The sequence below is a fragment of the Sebastes fasciatus genome, chromosome 5, assembly GCF_043250625.1.
Source record: "Sebastes fasciatus isolate fSebFas1 chromosome 5, fSebFas1.pri, whole genome shotgun sequence".
Classification (NCBI taxonomy): domain Eukaryota; kingdom Metazoa; phylum Chordata; class Actinopteri; order Perciformes; family Sebastidae; genus Sebastes; species Sebastes fasciatus.
The window spans coordinates 31,365,518-31,383,073 of NC_133799.1; the positions used below are offsets into that span (position 1 = coordinate 31,365,518).

The 17,556-nt window shown below is 42.0% G+C and overlaps 1 protein-coding gene across 11 annotated transcripts in view; it reads left to right on the forward strand.

Moving 5' to 3' along the window:
* evi5b (ecotropic viral integration site 5b) overlaps window positions 1–17,472 on the forward strand; it is a 40,240-nt gene extending 22,768 nt beyond the window's left edge. For 4 of the 11 annotated variants that reach the window (XM_074636451.1, XM_074636449.1, XM_074636452.1 and 1 more), the window contains 11 exons: window positions 1,172–1,232; window positions 1,327–1,380; window positions 2,373–2,405; window positions 2,806–2,964; window positions 3,747–3,878; window positions 3,997–4,137; window positions 5,290–5,448; window positions 5,858–6,004; window positions 6,478–6,573; window positions 11,973–12,068; window positions 15,658–17,472. In XM_074636451.1, the coding sequence (XP_074492552.1) occupies window positions 1,172–1,232; window positions 1,327–1,380; window positions 2,373–2,405; window positions 2,806–2,964; window positions 3,747–3,878; window positions 3,997–4,137; window positions 5,290–5,448; window positions 5,858–6,004; window positions 6,478–6,573; window positions 11,973–12,068; window positions 15,658–15,948 (1,369 nt within the window). In that variant the 3' untranslated portion in view covers window positions 15,949–17,472. The remainder of the gene's footprint in view (window positions 1–1,171; window positions 1,233–1,326; window positions 1,381–2,372; window positions 2,406–2,805; window positions 2,965–3,746; window positions 3,879–3,996; window positions 4,138–5,289; window positions 5,449–5,857; window positions 6,005–6,477; window positions 6,574–11,972; window positions 12,069–15,657) is intronic. The other 7 variants (XM_074636458.1, XM_074636455.1, XM_074636460.1 and 4 more) reach the window with 5 other exon arrangements.
* Window positions 17,473–17,556: the final 84 nt, after the last annotated feature.

Sequence of the window (17,556 nt, forward strand, 5' to 3'; positions counted from 1 at the left end):
GCCTTTTTCCTTATGCAATCATTTATAGACCCAGGGGAAATCACATCTTGGTAGGCCCATCTCACCGCAACTCATGGATCTTTATTGTTCTGGGTTCCCTCGTCCACTTAACAATTAAATTCCTAAATTTTTCTGTAACTATTTCATAACTTTGTGCAAAATGTTCAGCCATGACTGAAATGATTTGTACAGCAGCCTCTCCTGATTTTGTGATGTTTGAAGATGTATATTTCAGACTGTATTATATCCTGCTTGGCTTTGTTTTCAGTCACTGTAACTCTTAAAGGGCGGGCACATCTGCGTTTTGTTCTGTTTTTTTCAAATAGAAGCGCCGACTCAGCCGTTGCAAAAAGCAGTGACGTATGTTCCCAACGTAAGCTAGTTGAAGCTAATCAATAAGGTTATGAATGATGTGAACGCTAGCACTAGCAGCGTGAAAGTTAGTTTCGAAATAACTGAAAGGGTCGGTTGTATACTCCCGTGTTCTGCAAGGTAAAATGACTGCTTTTGTGAATGGAGTCTGGTGGCTTTTTTAGGAGAGTGGCTTCAGTTCCCGTCAGAAAGGACCATCTGATGGTGAGGTAAAGGAGCTCTGGACGGGAGCAGCAGAAAAAACTTCTTTTAGCCACCTAAAAAAAAAAATCTGTATCAGTTTAAGTATACCCAACATTTAGAATATTTTCACCGCTTTACCTCGCCATCAGACAGCACCTTTCTGAAGGAGGAACTGAAGTCGTTGCATCGCGGTCTTCAAAGCTACCAGACCAGACTCCCTTCACAAAAACGGTTATTTTACCTCACAGAGCACGGGAGTTTGCTGGTCCACCGCTGCATCGATCGGTTAGTTTGTTTGTGTTATTGTATGACTTTGGTGAAGCCGAACTAACCAAAGATTGATCACAGAATGATATAAATATAAATAAAATAATGGATTCACCTTTTAATTATTGCAACAAAACTAATAAACTTATTTCTTATCTTATTCTCTTGTTATCATGATGTGGAAAACAAATTTGCAGATCTCATTTCTTGCAGAATTTTTATGATATTTGGCCCTGTCTTTATTACTGCTATTTGTTCCGGTACTCCAGCCCACGCTAGACAAATTTGATTATGTCTTCATTTTGTGAGCGACACTAATATTCTTGTCTTCACTGTGACTTTTTTTCAGGTTAGAGAAAGAATACACTACAATCAAATCTAAAGAACTGGAGGAGCAGGTGGAGATAAAGGTGTCTGTTGGGTGTTAAAAGAAATCTTCTATCATCTCCACTGTGCTTATTTTGTTTCATGTGTTTTTGTAATTTCTATTTATTTTTTTTGCAGAGGTTGCGGACAGAGAACAGGCTCCTGAAGCAGAGGATAGACACACTAGAAAAAGTGAGTGCAGCGGTGTCTGTCAAAGCCAGGTGCTCCGTCACCAGACTAACCAGTCAGACGACGCTCCCTACCCATCAACATTACATACATTAACCCCATCCAGCTGCTCATACTGTACATCATGCATCTCTTCTTAATGAAGGAGTCTTGTCTTTCACTAACTGGGCTCTGTTAGTTTGAAAGTGCATTTACATGATACACCATCACTGGTTGGCTGGTACAATGTGGTACATTTTCTGATCGCAGACAGAAGTTGAAGTTGTCATGGTGACTGTCCGCGTGGCTCAAATAACAGACACTAACTGAAGCAGAGCCCGTAACAAGCCCTGCTGCTTGATGCTGCAGTCGATACAAAGCACCGCATGCCAAATTGCACTGTTTGTGTCTCCTTGAATGAGCGCTACCGCTGCCAGGTAAAGGCACCATGCATGAGGTCTGCCACGGATAGCGAGGGCTACGCCGCGTTTGCCTGCAGGGATTGAACACTTTGGTCTAAATGAGTCCGTTATTTACAGCCAGTTCGAGGCTGCTGCTCTCTGTCACGTAACTCCCTGCACCCTTTTTAACCCTTCACTAACTGAAACTGTTCAAAAGCTTGGATGAACCACATCAACGCCCTGTTCAGTTAAACAACACATAGATCCTTAACTACATTATTGTGCTGTTGATCACTCTCCGCTATTACTAGAGCTGCCCCGCGCTTCTTCCTGTCTGAAACCTGTCGCTGTTATCAGCACTGCCTCATTTTTCACTTTGTCACCACCAGCTTATTTGCCCGGCTTTTTTCACCACACCTGAATGCAATGTTCCTTTTCTACCCCTGAATGTAAACACCATTCTGCAGTCTGTAAACACATATTTCTGGATGGGAAATGAACATTGCATTTCTTCTCTTAAACAATCAATTTTTTTTGTGTGTTGTGCTTTTAAACTGTCCTCCGGATTGTCTCTCTCTCTCTCTGCTGTCTCTTGTCGATATTTCTGTTTTGTAGGAAAGTGCTTCCTTGGCAGATAGATTGATCCAGGTATATTCCTAAATTTTCTCTTTACCTCCTATTATTCATGTTGCACCTTCCTTCTTCCTTCTCTCTCTTTAGCATTGCATGCTTATGATTGAATGAAAGGCACGGTAATAATTCAGAATCTAATGAACTGTGATGATTCTCTGAATTAAGAACTAAGTCAGATTATGCTAACTGATAATTGAATAAGTGCATGAAATAGCACATTGTGGCATGTCAGACAAAGTAAGAGAATCACAAATCGTGCTGAAGAAAGCAGAGGAATTAGAATAGAAATGACACGTTGCTAACGTTAAGCATGTCCTTAGAAAACCCAATTTTCTCCTCTGACTCGCCCACCCATTCCGCCCTCTCGTTTTCACCTCTTGTCGTGCTCACGCTCCTCGGTTGGTTATGTCCCAAGGGACAAGTGACGCGGGCTCAGGAGGCCGAGGAGAACTACCTGGTCAAACGGGAGCTGGCCACGGTCAAACAGCAGAGCGAGGAGGCCAGTGCTCAGCTGGAGCAGGCCAAGACCACCATCGGGCAGCTCCAGCAGCAGCAGCAGCAGCAGCCGCATGCGGTAAGGAGGGCCACGGAGTCCCCAGCTGGCAGGTTGGCTCAGATCCTGCCCAGTCTGTGACGTTGAGACTGGGATCAGTTTGTGCTGTGCAGTACTGAAAGCTCAGGCTGACCATTTCAAGATTATGTGGTGTGCTAGAACTGACACCTGGGCCAGTAAACATGTGTTTTACTACAGTTCAGATGTGTCACCTGTTGACACATATTGCCTAGCAACAACACCCAAGCAGCGGCAGAACAGGTCTTTTTCTCACTTTGCACATCGGCTTTGGGTAATGATCTGTTTTGGCATGCATGAATTCAAATTGGGACACGGAGCACTACACACTTTCAGCCACCGTTTACAGTCTCTCTGCAATTCTCAGAAATTCATTCATGAATTTGTAAGCAGTTGTTCTCACAGGCTGGTAGATTTCACACATGGCACCCTGTTCACAGAGTCCTGTCGTTGCATATCTATTGACCCAACGCTCTTAATTATTGATGGTTGCAGATTCCAGATGATGATGTGCAAGCATTACAATGTTTTACATAATTTGCTATCTTGCTTCTCACTGAGCAGTGGTGAATTATTGATGTGAAAGTGAAAGGCAAAATGGTTGGTGTCAGCTGCAATTAAGGTTGAATTCTTTGTAGTGGAGAGGCATTGAGGTGTATTTTTTGGTTTACACTACTGGACGTTGGAATATTTTGGTCTTCGTTAAATGCTACAATTGAGGACACACAGGCATCAACATTTGCTCTGCTTTGCTCTCGGTGTTCACTCACGTGTCCTGTTTGTAGAAGGGAGCCCCTCGGTATTCGGAGGAGTCCGTCCTTCAGCTGGAGAGAGAGCTGGTGCAGGCCCGGCTGAAGGAGGCAGAGTCTCAGTGCGCTCTCAAGGAGATGCAAGACAAGATCCTGGATATGGAACAGGTGTGTTGCTTCAGAACCTGTTGTACCGCCTAATTAGTCTTGGCGAACATACAATAGTGTCATATGACCTGGCTGTATCACTGTACGTCTAATTGTTTTTGTTACACACCTTCCTTAGAGGAACACATCGCTACCAGATGACACCAATGTGGCGCGTCTTCAAGACGAGCTGATCGGGGTGAAGCTGAGAGAGGTGGAGGCTGTGACCGGCCTGAAAGAGCTGAGACAGCAAGTCCGAGGCCTGGAGGAGCACTGGCAGGTGAGAACCAACATGTCAATGCATTATCTCCCTCAGTCAATATTTTTTCAAATGTGCAAAATACACATGTCTGTGAAATGGGAAAGATTTAATGTCAGTTTATTCATTTAAAGAACCCCCAAACCACGTTTTTCAGCTGAAAACCGATGTATATGGGTATTTAGTAGTATTGAATCTTTTAGTGCAAAGCATTTGAATTCTATTGTGTTATGAATATGCATTGTGACTGCCCTCTACTGGTTGAAACCAGGCTAGTGCAATTCAATTTTGATATTGGCTGATCTAGAAGCAGGTTGACATATATGGAGGCAGCTTACGTCACCAATCAACCCCCTCCTCCCTGTCCCTCCTATAAAACCAACACCTCCAGACTCTGCAGACTGAGGAGAGAGGAGTGGTAGAAAACAGTAGCCATTCACCCTTTCAATTAGCCTGATGATAGTGATTGTGAATCACTTATGCTAATTGCTAGCATGCATATATCCTAGCCTTGCATGTAAACTCAAATTCACAAATGTTTAAGGGATTATATTGTATATTGTCACAATAACAGTCCCTTTCTACATCACCCTTACCTATCCGTAATCACAACAATAGTCAGAATGTTAGCGGTTAGCATTAACCATTAGCATAAGCTGATTGAAAGGGTAACGGCTAACATCAACTGTAATTTAAAAAACAGTAAAGTACGGCTAAATGCTAATTTAACGTAGACCAAGCCCAGCATGAAAGCGTGGCGGAATTAGTGACCTAGCTAGCTAACTAGCCAGCTGCTGAATGTGTAAAATCCACATCATCCGCACACTCTTGTCACAGTGTAGGGAAGTACATTGTTATTGCCAAGATCATCAATCATTAACACTGATTCACCACCTTTTGTAATGTGCTGATGGCTTAGTTTCAAGTCCACAGTAAAGAGAGAAAAGACTTGTGCTGTGATTGTAAGGCTACACTGGTGTTACGATAGAAGCAACTGGGCTTGTCTTAGCCCCTCTTTCCCTCCCAGCCCTCCTCATGTTGATACCCTTTTTCACGTTCTAGAGACATTTCTTTATATTACCAGGGTAGAGGCACTTCAGCCAAAACTCTGGTGTTTTTGTTACTCTTTAATAAGTGATGGAAATGTGACGGGACTGTAACCCCTCTGCTCAGCGTCACTTGGCACGCACCACTGCTCGCTGGAAGGACAGCCCCAAGAAGAACACCCTGAGCGAGCTGCAGGACGAGCTGATGACCGTGAGGCTACGCGAGGCCGAGGCCAATGCAGAGCTGCGAGAGACACGGCAGAGGATGCTGGAGCTGGAGACGCAGGTCAGATGTCACATCAGCTTAATAACCACATTAATCTCATGGAGCTGCTTTATTCTTTTCATTACTGTTTGTCTTGCATTTTCAGATTCCTAGCTTTTCTGTCCTTATGATGCCAATTAATCATAGAAATTAAAGGTATATACTGTAGTATGGAGACTTTAGTAAGTACGGTGAATCTACAATTTGTCTAATTGACAGTCAATGAGATGCAAAAGAAGTGAATTCTCTACCTGCATTGTCACACACTGTCCTTCAGAGGGCAGCAGTAATCTGTTCCAACAAAAGACTCAAGAGTGCAGGCAGTTCTCATCATCCAATTTTGTAATTAAGATTTATTTGGATTTAATTGATCGTTTATCAAAGTAAAAATATGGTTTTATTTTAAATGTATTACCTGTTGCTCACACAGAATCAGATCCACAGTAACCATCTGCGGCGGGCGGAGCAGGAGAGTCGCTGTCTCCAGCAGAGTGTGCAAACACTGACGGTGCAAAATAAAGACCTGAATGTGCAACTGCAAGAGATCAAGCGGAGACGAGCTGAGATCGAGTGCAAGGTACGACTCTGCTGCCCGATCTGCAACAATCGTCATTCAGTATGCACGGGGACAAACCACCACAGATCTGTTGTGACATATTCAAAATGAATCAAAGTTTGTGTTAACATGTAAAAATTGGTGGATATTATTGATTTAGTTTTTTGCCGTTCAAGTTGTGCATGTTGTGTATCCTAAGCTTGATTTAACTATAATGTATCTTTTAATGCTTGAGTTGTCTTGTTATATAATCAGTTTTGTCTGATAGGGATTCATCCTCTTCAGATGCTGCTAGATTTCTGTTATCCTGCTCTCTGTAGCGCAGCAGTGACACTCCCCATCTCTCAGGAATTTCCCCCTGCAAGATTCACCCATATACAAATAGATAATACTCCAATGTTGTACAATACCTGTTTTTATACTGGCCATTCAGCATCACCCCTCCCCTGGGCTTTGGCAGAACTGTCTTTAGCTTTTTTTTTGTTTTTCTGCAGAGCAAGGAAGAGGTGATGGCAGTGAGGCTGCGGGAAGCTGACAACATTGCTGCTATGGCTGAACTCCAGCAACAGATCTCAGAACTAGAGATTCAGGTAAAGTCCCAACTCTCTCCCTGCTATCTTTGTCTGTAATCTCACACTGCTGCCTCTGCATCAAGCTTTGGATTCCCTTCAACTCCTTCGCAAACCACATTTGACATATTTAAACTTCCCTCAGACATTCAGGGATATGTGTGTATGAGTTCTATTCTTATTTTCATTGATGGGAGGAAGACGGTCGGTCAGTATGTTCAGTTATCGACTTACTGTGAGTGATGAGCTCCCTACATATCATTATGTAAGTTAGAACTACAGTGGTTGTTTCACATGACAGAATTTCCCGAGATACGAATCTGAATCTGAGAGCAGTTGATGTGTTGTTTGCTTATGTTACCAAGGCAACACCAGTGTCAATCAAAATCTGATCAAACCACACCCACGCAGTCCGGATGACATAAGAGTAGAGTAGCTGAGTGTTTTTCATGTTGTTTTTCTAACTTTGACAGTTGTTTATTCAGTCATGAAGATGTAAAGTGTTCAGGTGCTTTAAGGCGGCGACATTACACATGCATGGTAGGATAGGGAGTTCAGTACAGATTTGTATTGTCTGTTTTAACAAATCTAATAAATCCACCTCAAATCAGAGTTTTCCAAACCTTAAATCTGGATGACAAATTATGTAATATGTGATGTCATCAAGAAAGATTGTCTCGAGCTGCTCTACGAAAAAAATGGGATTCTATTATTTTCGTTTTTCAGTTCAATGTATTTCAGAGCTGGAAATGATTTACCTCCTTTTTTCTTTTCGTGCAAATTCGAGATGTAAATGCAGCTTATTTTTTTGAACTGTCACTGTCATGACATTTAATGAAGTTGGTCAGACTAACACATAAACTTAGTCCTTGTATGAACCAGTCTCAACTAGCAAGAGTGAAGAAACCAGTATTATTTATCCCCAAACAAATGTAACGCTACACACAACAAGGGTGACTAAAACAAATACAGGCCTGTTCTTACAGTGCCGACACTCAGCCGCTCTGATTGACAACAGATAAAACAAATAATCATAAGTAGTTTGTTTGTGGGCTCAACACTTGGATCAACACACTTTCGAAATGAGTAAAGCTGTGCAGCAACTGGCAGATAATGTTATGGTGTGTTTTGGTTACTCGATCTGCCCATTTGCTTTGGCTGTCCTCCTCTAGTTTGCACCTTTACGGTTGTGTGTGTGTGTGTGTGTACTGGCCAGTGAAGACTGTTGAAATCAACCAAACAATGAAAGTGTCCAAAAGCTGCAAAAAGATTCTCAGCTGGCAGCAGTACTAGGAACCCTTTCACACTGATATAGTTTTAATATCAACACTATTGCTAAAATTGATAAATATATAGTGTGACTAGTATTCATTGCTTACATTGATTGATTCAGTTGTAACACTTTTTGTCCCTCTATTTAGCATGTATATGCATGGCTTAAAAATAATATCTCGATATTTCTGGGCTATATCGTGATATACGATATATATCGGACCTATATCCGACAAACTATTGAGAATTATTACACGGCTTTGTTGAATACTCTATTCTGATTGATCGATCACGGCGTTTTACAGTCTGTTCTTTCTTTATAGCAGACCGTTGCTATGGGCTCAGTTCTGATGTCGGACTCTGTCGGACTGTTTTTGTGTCAAATTATTGATTTCTTAAATAAGTAACCATGTATTAAGCGGGATAATGTACAGCTAGCGGGTCATTGTTGTGAAATAAACCCCTTCAGGGCGATGCAAGACGGAGCGTTTTTTATTTTAACCGGTGCAGCTTTTGTAGCCTCTAGTCATGACTGACAGCTGTATTTGACAGCTGCTCTGAGTGAAGTAGTCGCGCAGCTGAAGTCACAACTTCCATAACCGTCAATAGTCTGTGTAATAGAACATGTGTGAATTTGATCATGAATGTAGTTCTAGAGATATTATGGTTAGTTGTTGTGTCTTTCTAGCCAAACAGCTACCGTGGTGCTAACGTAACAGCTAGGTGGCTCACTCTAACAAGCTTCGACCGCGCTCGGCCCGTGATTGTCTCCGGCGGGTGTGAGGGCGGGACCTCGATACCGCAGCTCCAGCCCCCCCCCCATCCGATCACTGCTGCGCAGACTCTGGCTCCAAATGACGTCAAAATCTCAAGATGGACACTCCCGTATCTGGGATATTTTGGCTTCACTTTTGTACAGGGTGGACGCGTCGTCCATCTAAATAAGCAGGCTATGGTTTAGATTGAGAGACTCCTAGCGGTAGACATTACATATTGTGCATTGGCTCTGGTCATCTTTGACATGAGTTGTGGACAGCTCTGCTGGAAACAGTGACTTTGGGCCTATTGAGTAGGCTTTGCAAAGATAGTTTAACCCGACTTGGACTATTTATAAGTATGACACCTACAAAAAAAACTCCCCCTCTTCCCCTTCACAGGAGCCCAATCACACAGTGTGGTCTGAGGTTTTGTTACTAAGTGATAGAGCAACAACATGCAACACCAAAATTTACCACTGCCGCCCTCATGCTTTTTAGAATCTGCATATCGCACTCCACGCATTACACTTCATTTACACCCTATTTTCCTTTTCTTTTATGATCAGCAAAGTGTTGCATAGGCGCTTACACAAATGTAACTTCTGTGTGAGCTGAAATCACTGTGCCAGTGTTAACTTCTCGGTCTGTGGTTTGGTTACTTGCTCTATAAGTTGTGGCTGAAAACAGCTTCAATTACAAGAAAAGGTAAAAAAAAGAAATCAGATTCTTGCCTTCCTCGTCAGAGATGGTGTGACGCATGTTGGTGGTGACAATTCGCAGCTTGCTTTATGATGTGAGATGTCACCGTATGATCAGATTAGCTTCGCCTGAGTTAAGAAAATACAGAGCAGAGGCAGATATCAATGAAGAGTCAGTTGAACATTAAGGAGATCCTGCAGAGATTTAATGAGGAGATAAAAAATAATGATAACAACCACTGAGTAATGATGGAAATCATTGTCACTGAAACTAGAGGTTAATGTGTTGGACTCTTTCACTATCACAGCCATGGCGGCCTCTGTTAAACGCCACAGCCCCCACTGACTCTGGGCTGATAGGAAGTGGTTTCTCATCTTGAAGCAGAGACTCTACCAAACGTGACATGCATGGTTTATTTTGAGGTTTCTTTGACATGCTCATAGATTTACACTAAATGTCTTAGCCTGTAAAGGAAATTCTCCTGTTTACTCTGTATTTGTCAAGTAATGGGGGAAAATGTATCCGTATCATTATTAATCTCATAAAAAAAAAAGAAGCAAACTCTAAGATTCTTCAGTATCATATCACTTGGAAGAGTCATTTCAAGCAAATCGTATCTGTTCTTTACTGAGAGGCAGCTAATTGTTTAATCATAGTAAAAATGTGACTTTGATCATACATTTTCACACATCCTTCACAGACGTCTTTGCAGATTCAAAATAAGATATTCGTTGTTGCCACAACAACGGAAATGCACAGAAAGTGTAAAACAAATACTGTGACCGTGCTGACTGAAACAACACATACGTATGTTCTAGTGCATTTCATGGCAATTTCTTTTATGAGCCATGATTTTGCCCACTTCCTTTTGCTCAAGATGTGATGATAAAGAAGGCTGTTCTCATTGACTGTTATACTTACTTATACCTATGAATAGTGATGCATTATAATTTGTAAATAACCCACGTAATCATAAGCCGGGCTGTGCGGGGTTGCCTCTCATGAAGTCCGGTGACGTTCTGTAGTATAAAGTGCGACAAAGGCTGCGTAGGGAGGAGGTTGTGGTGGATGGACGGGTAAAACAAACACAGGACTTTCACCCAGGAGACCGCTGTCCGTGTCCCGTGTGAAACCAAAAGTCAACTTTAACTTATTTTACTCTACCATACTACTGTTTTGTAACTTGCATACTTAACTAACGCCACCTATGCAATTTACGTAACAAACATAGTTATTTTACGTCACAAACGTACTTATTTGAACCCAAACCACAATCTTTTCCTAAACCTAACCAAGTAGTGTTGATGCCTAAAGGCTGTGACACACTGGCAGCATTTTTTTTTTTTCTCCTAACCAAGACGGCAAACTTTAGAACTTCTTTCAACCTTGACAAAATCATCGTAGACCAGATCCACTCCTTCCATTCTTACCTTTCACAATAAAAGCCTTAGACATATAATATTTGCAGGCAAGTATTTCACATTTTCGTTTCGTTTATTCGTCACGCCCCTGGTGTGTTAAGGCCTTAAAGCTTGCACAGCGTTGCAACAGTGTTGCTGGACATTCGTAGAAGACGCATGAAAAATAACAAATATATACTTTTCGTAAGACATCACACAAACTGTTGTATGAGGATATGTTGGATAATGATGTTTGTGATGATCAAAGAGTGATTTGCCAGAATATCAGCTTCTAAGTTCCCTGCTGTTGGTACAGTAAACAAATTTAACTTGCCGTACTTTTGTCATTCATTCATGTCACTATACATAGAGAAAACCCATTTCCCCTTCCTTCTATTCCCCTTCTGTTAGAACTAAACAAACAGACTTTGAGGGTGCAGTAACACGAAGAAGACATTTTTGTGAGACGTTTGACGTCCCCGGCCGCAGCCTGACACCTGGTGATTCACACAGCTGAACACGAGGAAGTCTCATTAACTGCCTGCCCCTTATCGTTGCAGTGTTTTGGAGCGGCGAAACCTCAAAAACAATCGATTCTTGGAATAATCTCACTTGTTTAGACTTTTTGCGCGAGAAAAAAAAAGCCTACTGGGACCCGCCATATTCAACCTCCCCTTACCACAGGAATCAAAAAAAGCCTATCTGTATTTTGGGGTGTTGGCCAACTAGAGAAACTCACCTCTCACCTCTCACCTCTTTATCTCGACACCCCACCCCTGCTGTGTGCTGTGTACACATCTTCCCTTTTTTTTTTGTCTCAGTGTTCACGTGCTACAGCCTGTGGTTTGGACTCCTATGTGCATTCTTCACTGGTCTCACTGTAAAAACTGTCAGGTTCAAGGGTGTGATTGAGGTTTGAAATAGAGTATGTGTTTGTCTCCAATGCCTGCAGATGTCTTCACTGAGGACGGTAAACATCACATGGGCTGTTTAACTGTTAAAGCTAACAACCAACCTCATCCCTAGGGCCCCGGGAGGAAATCAAACACAAATGACACTGTTTTTTGTTTCCCCTGACATCTGTCACTTTGTGATGCTGCTCTAAGTATCTGCCAGTGTTTGTCCTGCTTGTACAGAAGTTCACAACATTTTTTTTACATGTGTATCATTTTATTCCAAGTTTAACCACTTCGCTCTGCAGATGCTAAAATATGTCTTCACCTTCCTCAGTTTTTTTAGGAAAGCCACATGTATCACTGTATCTTATTTTGAAAACTCATGTCTCTAACAGAAAGAAGAAGGAAAGGTCCAAGGCCAGCTGAACCACACAGACTCGAGTCAGTACATCCACGACCTCAAAGACCAGATAGCAGAGCTAAAACACGAGGTGAGATTTTAGTAATCACACTACCTTGTTTTTTTTTTTTTCTCGTAGAGATTCAGATTTTGTTGTTGCCATTTGTTTGATCTAGCGTTTCAGAAGGTTTCACAACATTCCCTCAGATATGGTTTCTCTTTGAGGCTAACAGATTAAGTAGAAGTGTTAACTACACCCAGAGATTTCCTGTGCAGAGTTGACACTGCACACCTCCTACAGATATCTTCAGACACAACCGACAGATGTTTCTACAAGAGGGTTTTTACCGAGCTGATCACAGAGTAGAGCCATGATAGATAACAATGTGCATTTAGAGTCGGGATGGGCATCGTTAGGGTTTTATCAATACTACTTCTCTTGTTGATACTCCTTATCGGTTTGCTTATTTATTAATATTCTTATAAGGTTTTTTTTCAAAACTAAATAATTGCTTTTTAATATACTATTTATTTAAATTAAATGAATTTATTTCTTTAGAAAATAAATAATTTCAGAACAGGATTAGAATCTATTTATATTTGAAATATAACTAAATGTTGTTTTAGAGCAGCAAAAGCAAAGTCACTATATAAACTCAATAATCTCACTGGAAACAAATCTAAAATGTCAAGAAAATAATTCCTAAGTGAAGTTAAGAAAGAATGAAGAACACAGACATCAGTCAGTCTTTCCTCCTGTCCTCTGTCCTCCTCCGTCTGCTGATGTGATTCCCCTGCAGGTAACGTTACGGCTGGTAGAGGGAGGAGGAGGGGCTGCTGTCTCAGCCAGCAGAATTCATCAGAATTTTAAGATACGTGGCAAACAGCTAAACGGTCAGACTACAAACGGTTGATGAGAGACTGCGGACGGAGCAGATTAATATATAGTTTTTGTGTTCACATCATGTTCATGCTTGTTGAACAAGTGTATTGATAAAGTATTGTTTTTTTTATTTGCGATGGTTTTATTGCGCTTACAGTAACAAGCGTAGTTGTCGTAGTTATCTTCACTTCACCTTGTTTACGATAAAAGAACCAATAATGTCGGAGCTTATCAATACTCCGGTCTGTAATCATTTATCACCGGTGCCCATTTAAATCCCTAATTTAGAGCTTAAAAATGATAAATGAAGGTTTGATAATGAATAGACATTCACCTTTATATTTTGTTTAGTCCTTATTGTTTATGATGCAAGAAGGTCCAATGTCACGGGTTGAACATCTGATGATAAGTTTCAACTTATTGATTGGCAATAAGAATAATAACAATATTGATTCTTATTGATCTCCCAGCAGATCAGTTATTCACAGGAAGAATATCAGATCTTGACATCTGTGGCCGTAACTGTATCAAAACAAGCAAGAACAAACAACTTGACTGATGCAGTTGGTTAAACTGGATATATCAAGGCAGTGCAGTCACAGTCATTTCCTCTCTCACTTGGTATTGACTTGTGGTCACGTTGGGTTAACAGTGGTATGCTATGAATCATGCTAACTCAAGTGTATGCAGTGAGCAAACCTGAAAGCAGAGAGTGGCTCAAGGCCCACCATCCTCCTCCCTCACAATTAGATTTAAAACCTGCATCATAGAGCTGGAAATTTCACCTACGGTGTTGATTAGATCACAATTTCCTTTTTGCATGACGACAACAGGAAGGCAGTCCGCCAAATTTAGAGAGGTGCAGGTAAACGTGGGCTTGGTTTTGTTGTTTTGTTGATTGTGGTCTGAACTGGCCTCTGAATGCGTCTCTTCCTACATGTCTGGCTGCTGCGTGGCAGGCAGACGCAGGTGAGTAGGTACAAATGTGGTATGTTAATTCCAGTGGTTTAAACCCTGACCATCGTTTAGCCCTCCCACCCTAGCCCCACTTTAATTCACAGTGTGGGAGGCGGTCCTGGATGCTTCCATAGAAGGGTTTAGAGAAGTGATGGTGCGCTGCTCTAAACTGGAGGTTGGGGAGACAACCCTTAGTCCTCATCCTTTTCACCTGTAAAACCCAAACGTACTGTTAGAAAACACTAAATCTCATCATTGTAATGTTTGTCGAAGTTTGTTTTTGTGAGTGCAGCCAGAATAGTCTCATTGCTCCCCCTTGTAGCTGATGGAGGGGGAAAAACACCGAACACACCTGCAGTTCAACAGACATGTGCCTCATCAAAAGAGAAAAGACTTACAGGATGAGGACTAACTGGTTGGTTTGACAAATATATGTAGGGTTAACTTCCACCTCTGCTAAACAGCAGCCAGCAGCCACTTCTCTGAAGCTGTCAGGACTGTCTCCCACACAGTCCCAAATGGAGCTATCCCCCTCATCCATGAAACAACTCTACAACAGCTTTGTCCCAAATCCATACTACATACTGATTCTAAGTATGTTTCTGAGCGCGTTCACACTGGAAAAGTGACTCTCCAAAGATGTCAGTGTGCAGTTGATGGACACTATTGTCCCACCATGTAATGTACAAAGGAAATGGCAGACCTACTCATGGCTGGATGAAAACTAAAAATATAAAGTACTGAATCTTTACCAAAAAAAAAGACACTTCTTGTTTCATTTACTGTTAGTGCAGAATGATGAAAGATATTGATTTCTCGTATACTAGCTGCAGAAACGGTATGCTATGCAAAGTATGCAGCGCCTATTGTATATTATTGGTCAACGTATTCTCACACAACGATTCGTATCTTACGAAAAGTTATTCCTCATTTTTCATGCATTTTCCTACGAATGTCCAGCAATACGTGTCAATTTCCGCTCCAGTTTTTTCAAAATAAACTTCTGTCTTCACAGGAAAACAGTTTGGTGAGGTTTAGGCAACAAAACTAGTTAGTAAGGTTTAAGAAAATATCGTGGTTTGGGCTAAAATAACTCTGGAAGTGCCGTAACTTAAGTACGGAAATGACCTGACAAATAAATCAACGTTGACTTCTGGTTTCACACGGGATACCAGCAGTAGTCTCCTGGGCGAAAGTCCGGTGTATTTTTTTTTTTTTAAAGTTATTTTTTTGGGGGCATTTTCCATTTTTATTGACAGGACAGTGGATAGAATCTTGAAAGGGGGGAGAGAGAGAGTGGATGCGGAAAGGGCCACAGGCCGGATTCGAACCCGGGCCGCCGCGGTCAGGACCAAGCCTTAATACATGGACGCCCGCTCTACCAACTGAGCTAACCCAGGCGCCCAAGTCTGGTGTATTTTGACCCACCCATCCACCCTGAGCTGGATTACATACGAATTAATTTGAGGAATTTATACAAAATCCAGTGCATTACTTTTCGTAGGTATAGCTATGGACGGAGTATGAGAAAAAGCCTGTATTGGTATGTAGTATTGGGACAAAAGTCATATCAAAATATGTAATATGTATGTTCCATTTTGGTTGAATTGCTGCCTACATGTTAGATTTGTATCTCCTTTTATTTGTTCCAGTAATTCTGTTTGAATATCACTGACTGCCAAAGATTTGACTCTATTGTGTTAATCAGTTTGTACATGTCATATCAGTCAGTCATTGTTCTGTCCCTCAGAGGTTACATGTATGTGTCTGGCTCATCTTTGAATGCAGGATTAAACTGTTTTTGTGTTGCTGCTAACACTCATCGTGCTTCCTCTCATAGATTTGCTGTTTAAAAGGACAGAGGGGCTTGGCCAATCAGCCCACTTTTGATGGGATCCACATCGTCAATCACTACGCGGGGAACGACGGGTCTTACCAGTCTTCAGATGAAGATGGAGTGAAGGGCCCCAGCCTCCAGGACAGCCAGCTGAGGAGCGGGGGCCGTATCAGACTGCGCCCCAACCTCGGGGACACCGACAGCGAGGAGGAGGACGACGACGACGACGACGACGATGACGACGAGGCCCTGCGACTCACCGTACCTCAGAGCCAGAAGTCCACCGTCGTGTGACGAGCTGAGTTGGGACTTGAGGCCGTCGGTGCTCGCTGAGGAAGAGGAGGCGTTTCAAGCAGCCATTTCAGAGGAGAAGACTGGATCTGGAGTTCTGAATTTCAGAAAGGAAATGCATCATCATTTCATATCACGAGAATCACACTTACGGATTTAGTTTGTTTTGTTTACCTCCCCTTTTGTAGTTTTCTTCTAGAGGGCAGCAAACTCCTGTCTGTCTGAGCACCACGGACAGAAGCAGTGTATGAAACAATGTGGAGCGTATCAAACTCTACCGGGCCTCAACGGGGAGGGGAGGGGTCCCCTCCTGTAGGTACAACACAGACAAAGAGACTGTGCAATAAAACCTTTTATGCTATAAATATATCTATATTACACACTTCATCCAATGTGTTTTTATATTTTTAAAGCATTTTATAAAAGAACATCAAACACGTATTGATGCCGTTACTACTAAGTGTCCATCATGCAGAGGCAGAAAAGTACAAGTGCTGTGTGTGTGTGTATATATATATATATCTATTGTCTTGATGAGCTCGGTCAGCGGCCGGTATCAAAGCCCGCTCGCGTCAGCCAGCGCTGGCTCGACGTAATGTCGACCTTTTTTGGCCTTAGCACATGCCGCATGCCTTTCACCAGGGCTGGTGTACCACGAGGTCAATGACAGTGTCATCTGCATACTTGTAGATATGTAAATGTGTTATTATGTTGGTTTTTTTCTCAATTCCTTTTGAACTTGAAAATATGTATCTATTGCATATCTGATGTTTAGAATATATTGTAAAATTCTGAAAAAAAGGGACATGTGAGTTTAATATGGTAACACGAGTGACATCCTGTTAAGAGAAAAAACAAACAGCTGATCTTGACTCATTAGAAGACTTGAGCTCGCGGTTTTCAGAGCAGTTCTCAGCGCAGAAAAGGGGACAGATTTATTTTTTAACTACTGTTGCTGTTGTACTGACTTCTCTGAGAGCATCCCGACTTTCCTGACGAGTCAAACATGAGTATCAGAAGTTTTGTGTATCACAAAATTTGCACGGAAATGGATGACGGTCCTATAGGAAACTTAAACTGGGAGATAACACACAACGCAGTACACTTTCTAACCCAATCTGCGGAGGAATCGGGAGTTGTCAAGTGTTACCAAAGTAAGCACTATATTCTGTATTGTGCTCATCCACAGGCCAGTTCCACTCCATTTCATGACCTGGATGTGTAAGAATTTCTCTGAATGTCTGTATTGAACACTAACTCCCGTGTTCAGTGGAAGTGAACGCAGCAGTCGTGTCCAGGAAACCGACAAAGATTCAGACTTTTGAGGTCGGCGATGATAAAGTCCCTTTGATGAACAAGTGTTGTTTGATGGGAGAGGAACACGTTATGGCACTTTTTGGAGTCTGCGGTGCAGTAAGGACACACAACACTATGGAAAGCAGTCAACACACTCTGGAGACTAAATGAGATTGTTGTGTGTGTGTGTGTGTGTGTGTGATGAGTTCACAATAAAAAACGTTTGATAAACCCCTTGACTGGTGTCTCTTCTTTTAACCTCCAACCTCCTCAGGCAGACTGACGTGTGTTGAGATGACTGTGAGCACATGGGGG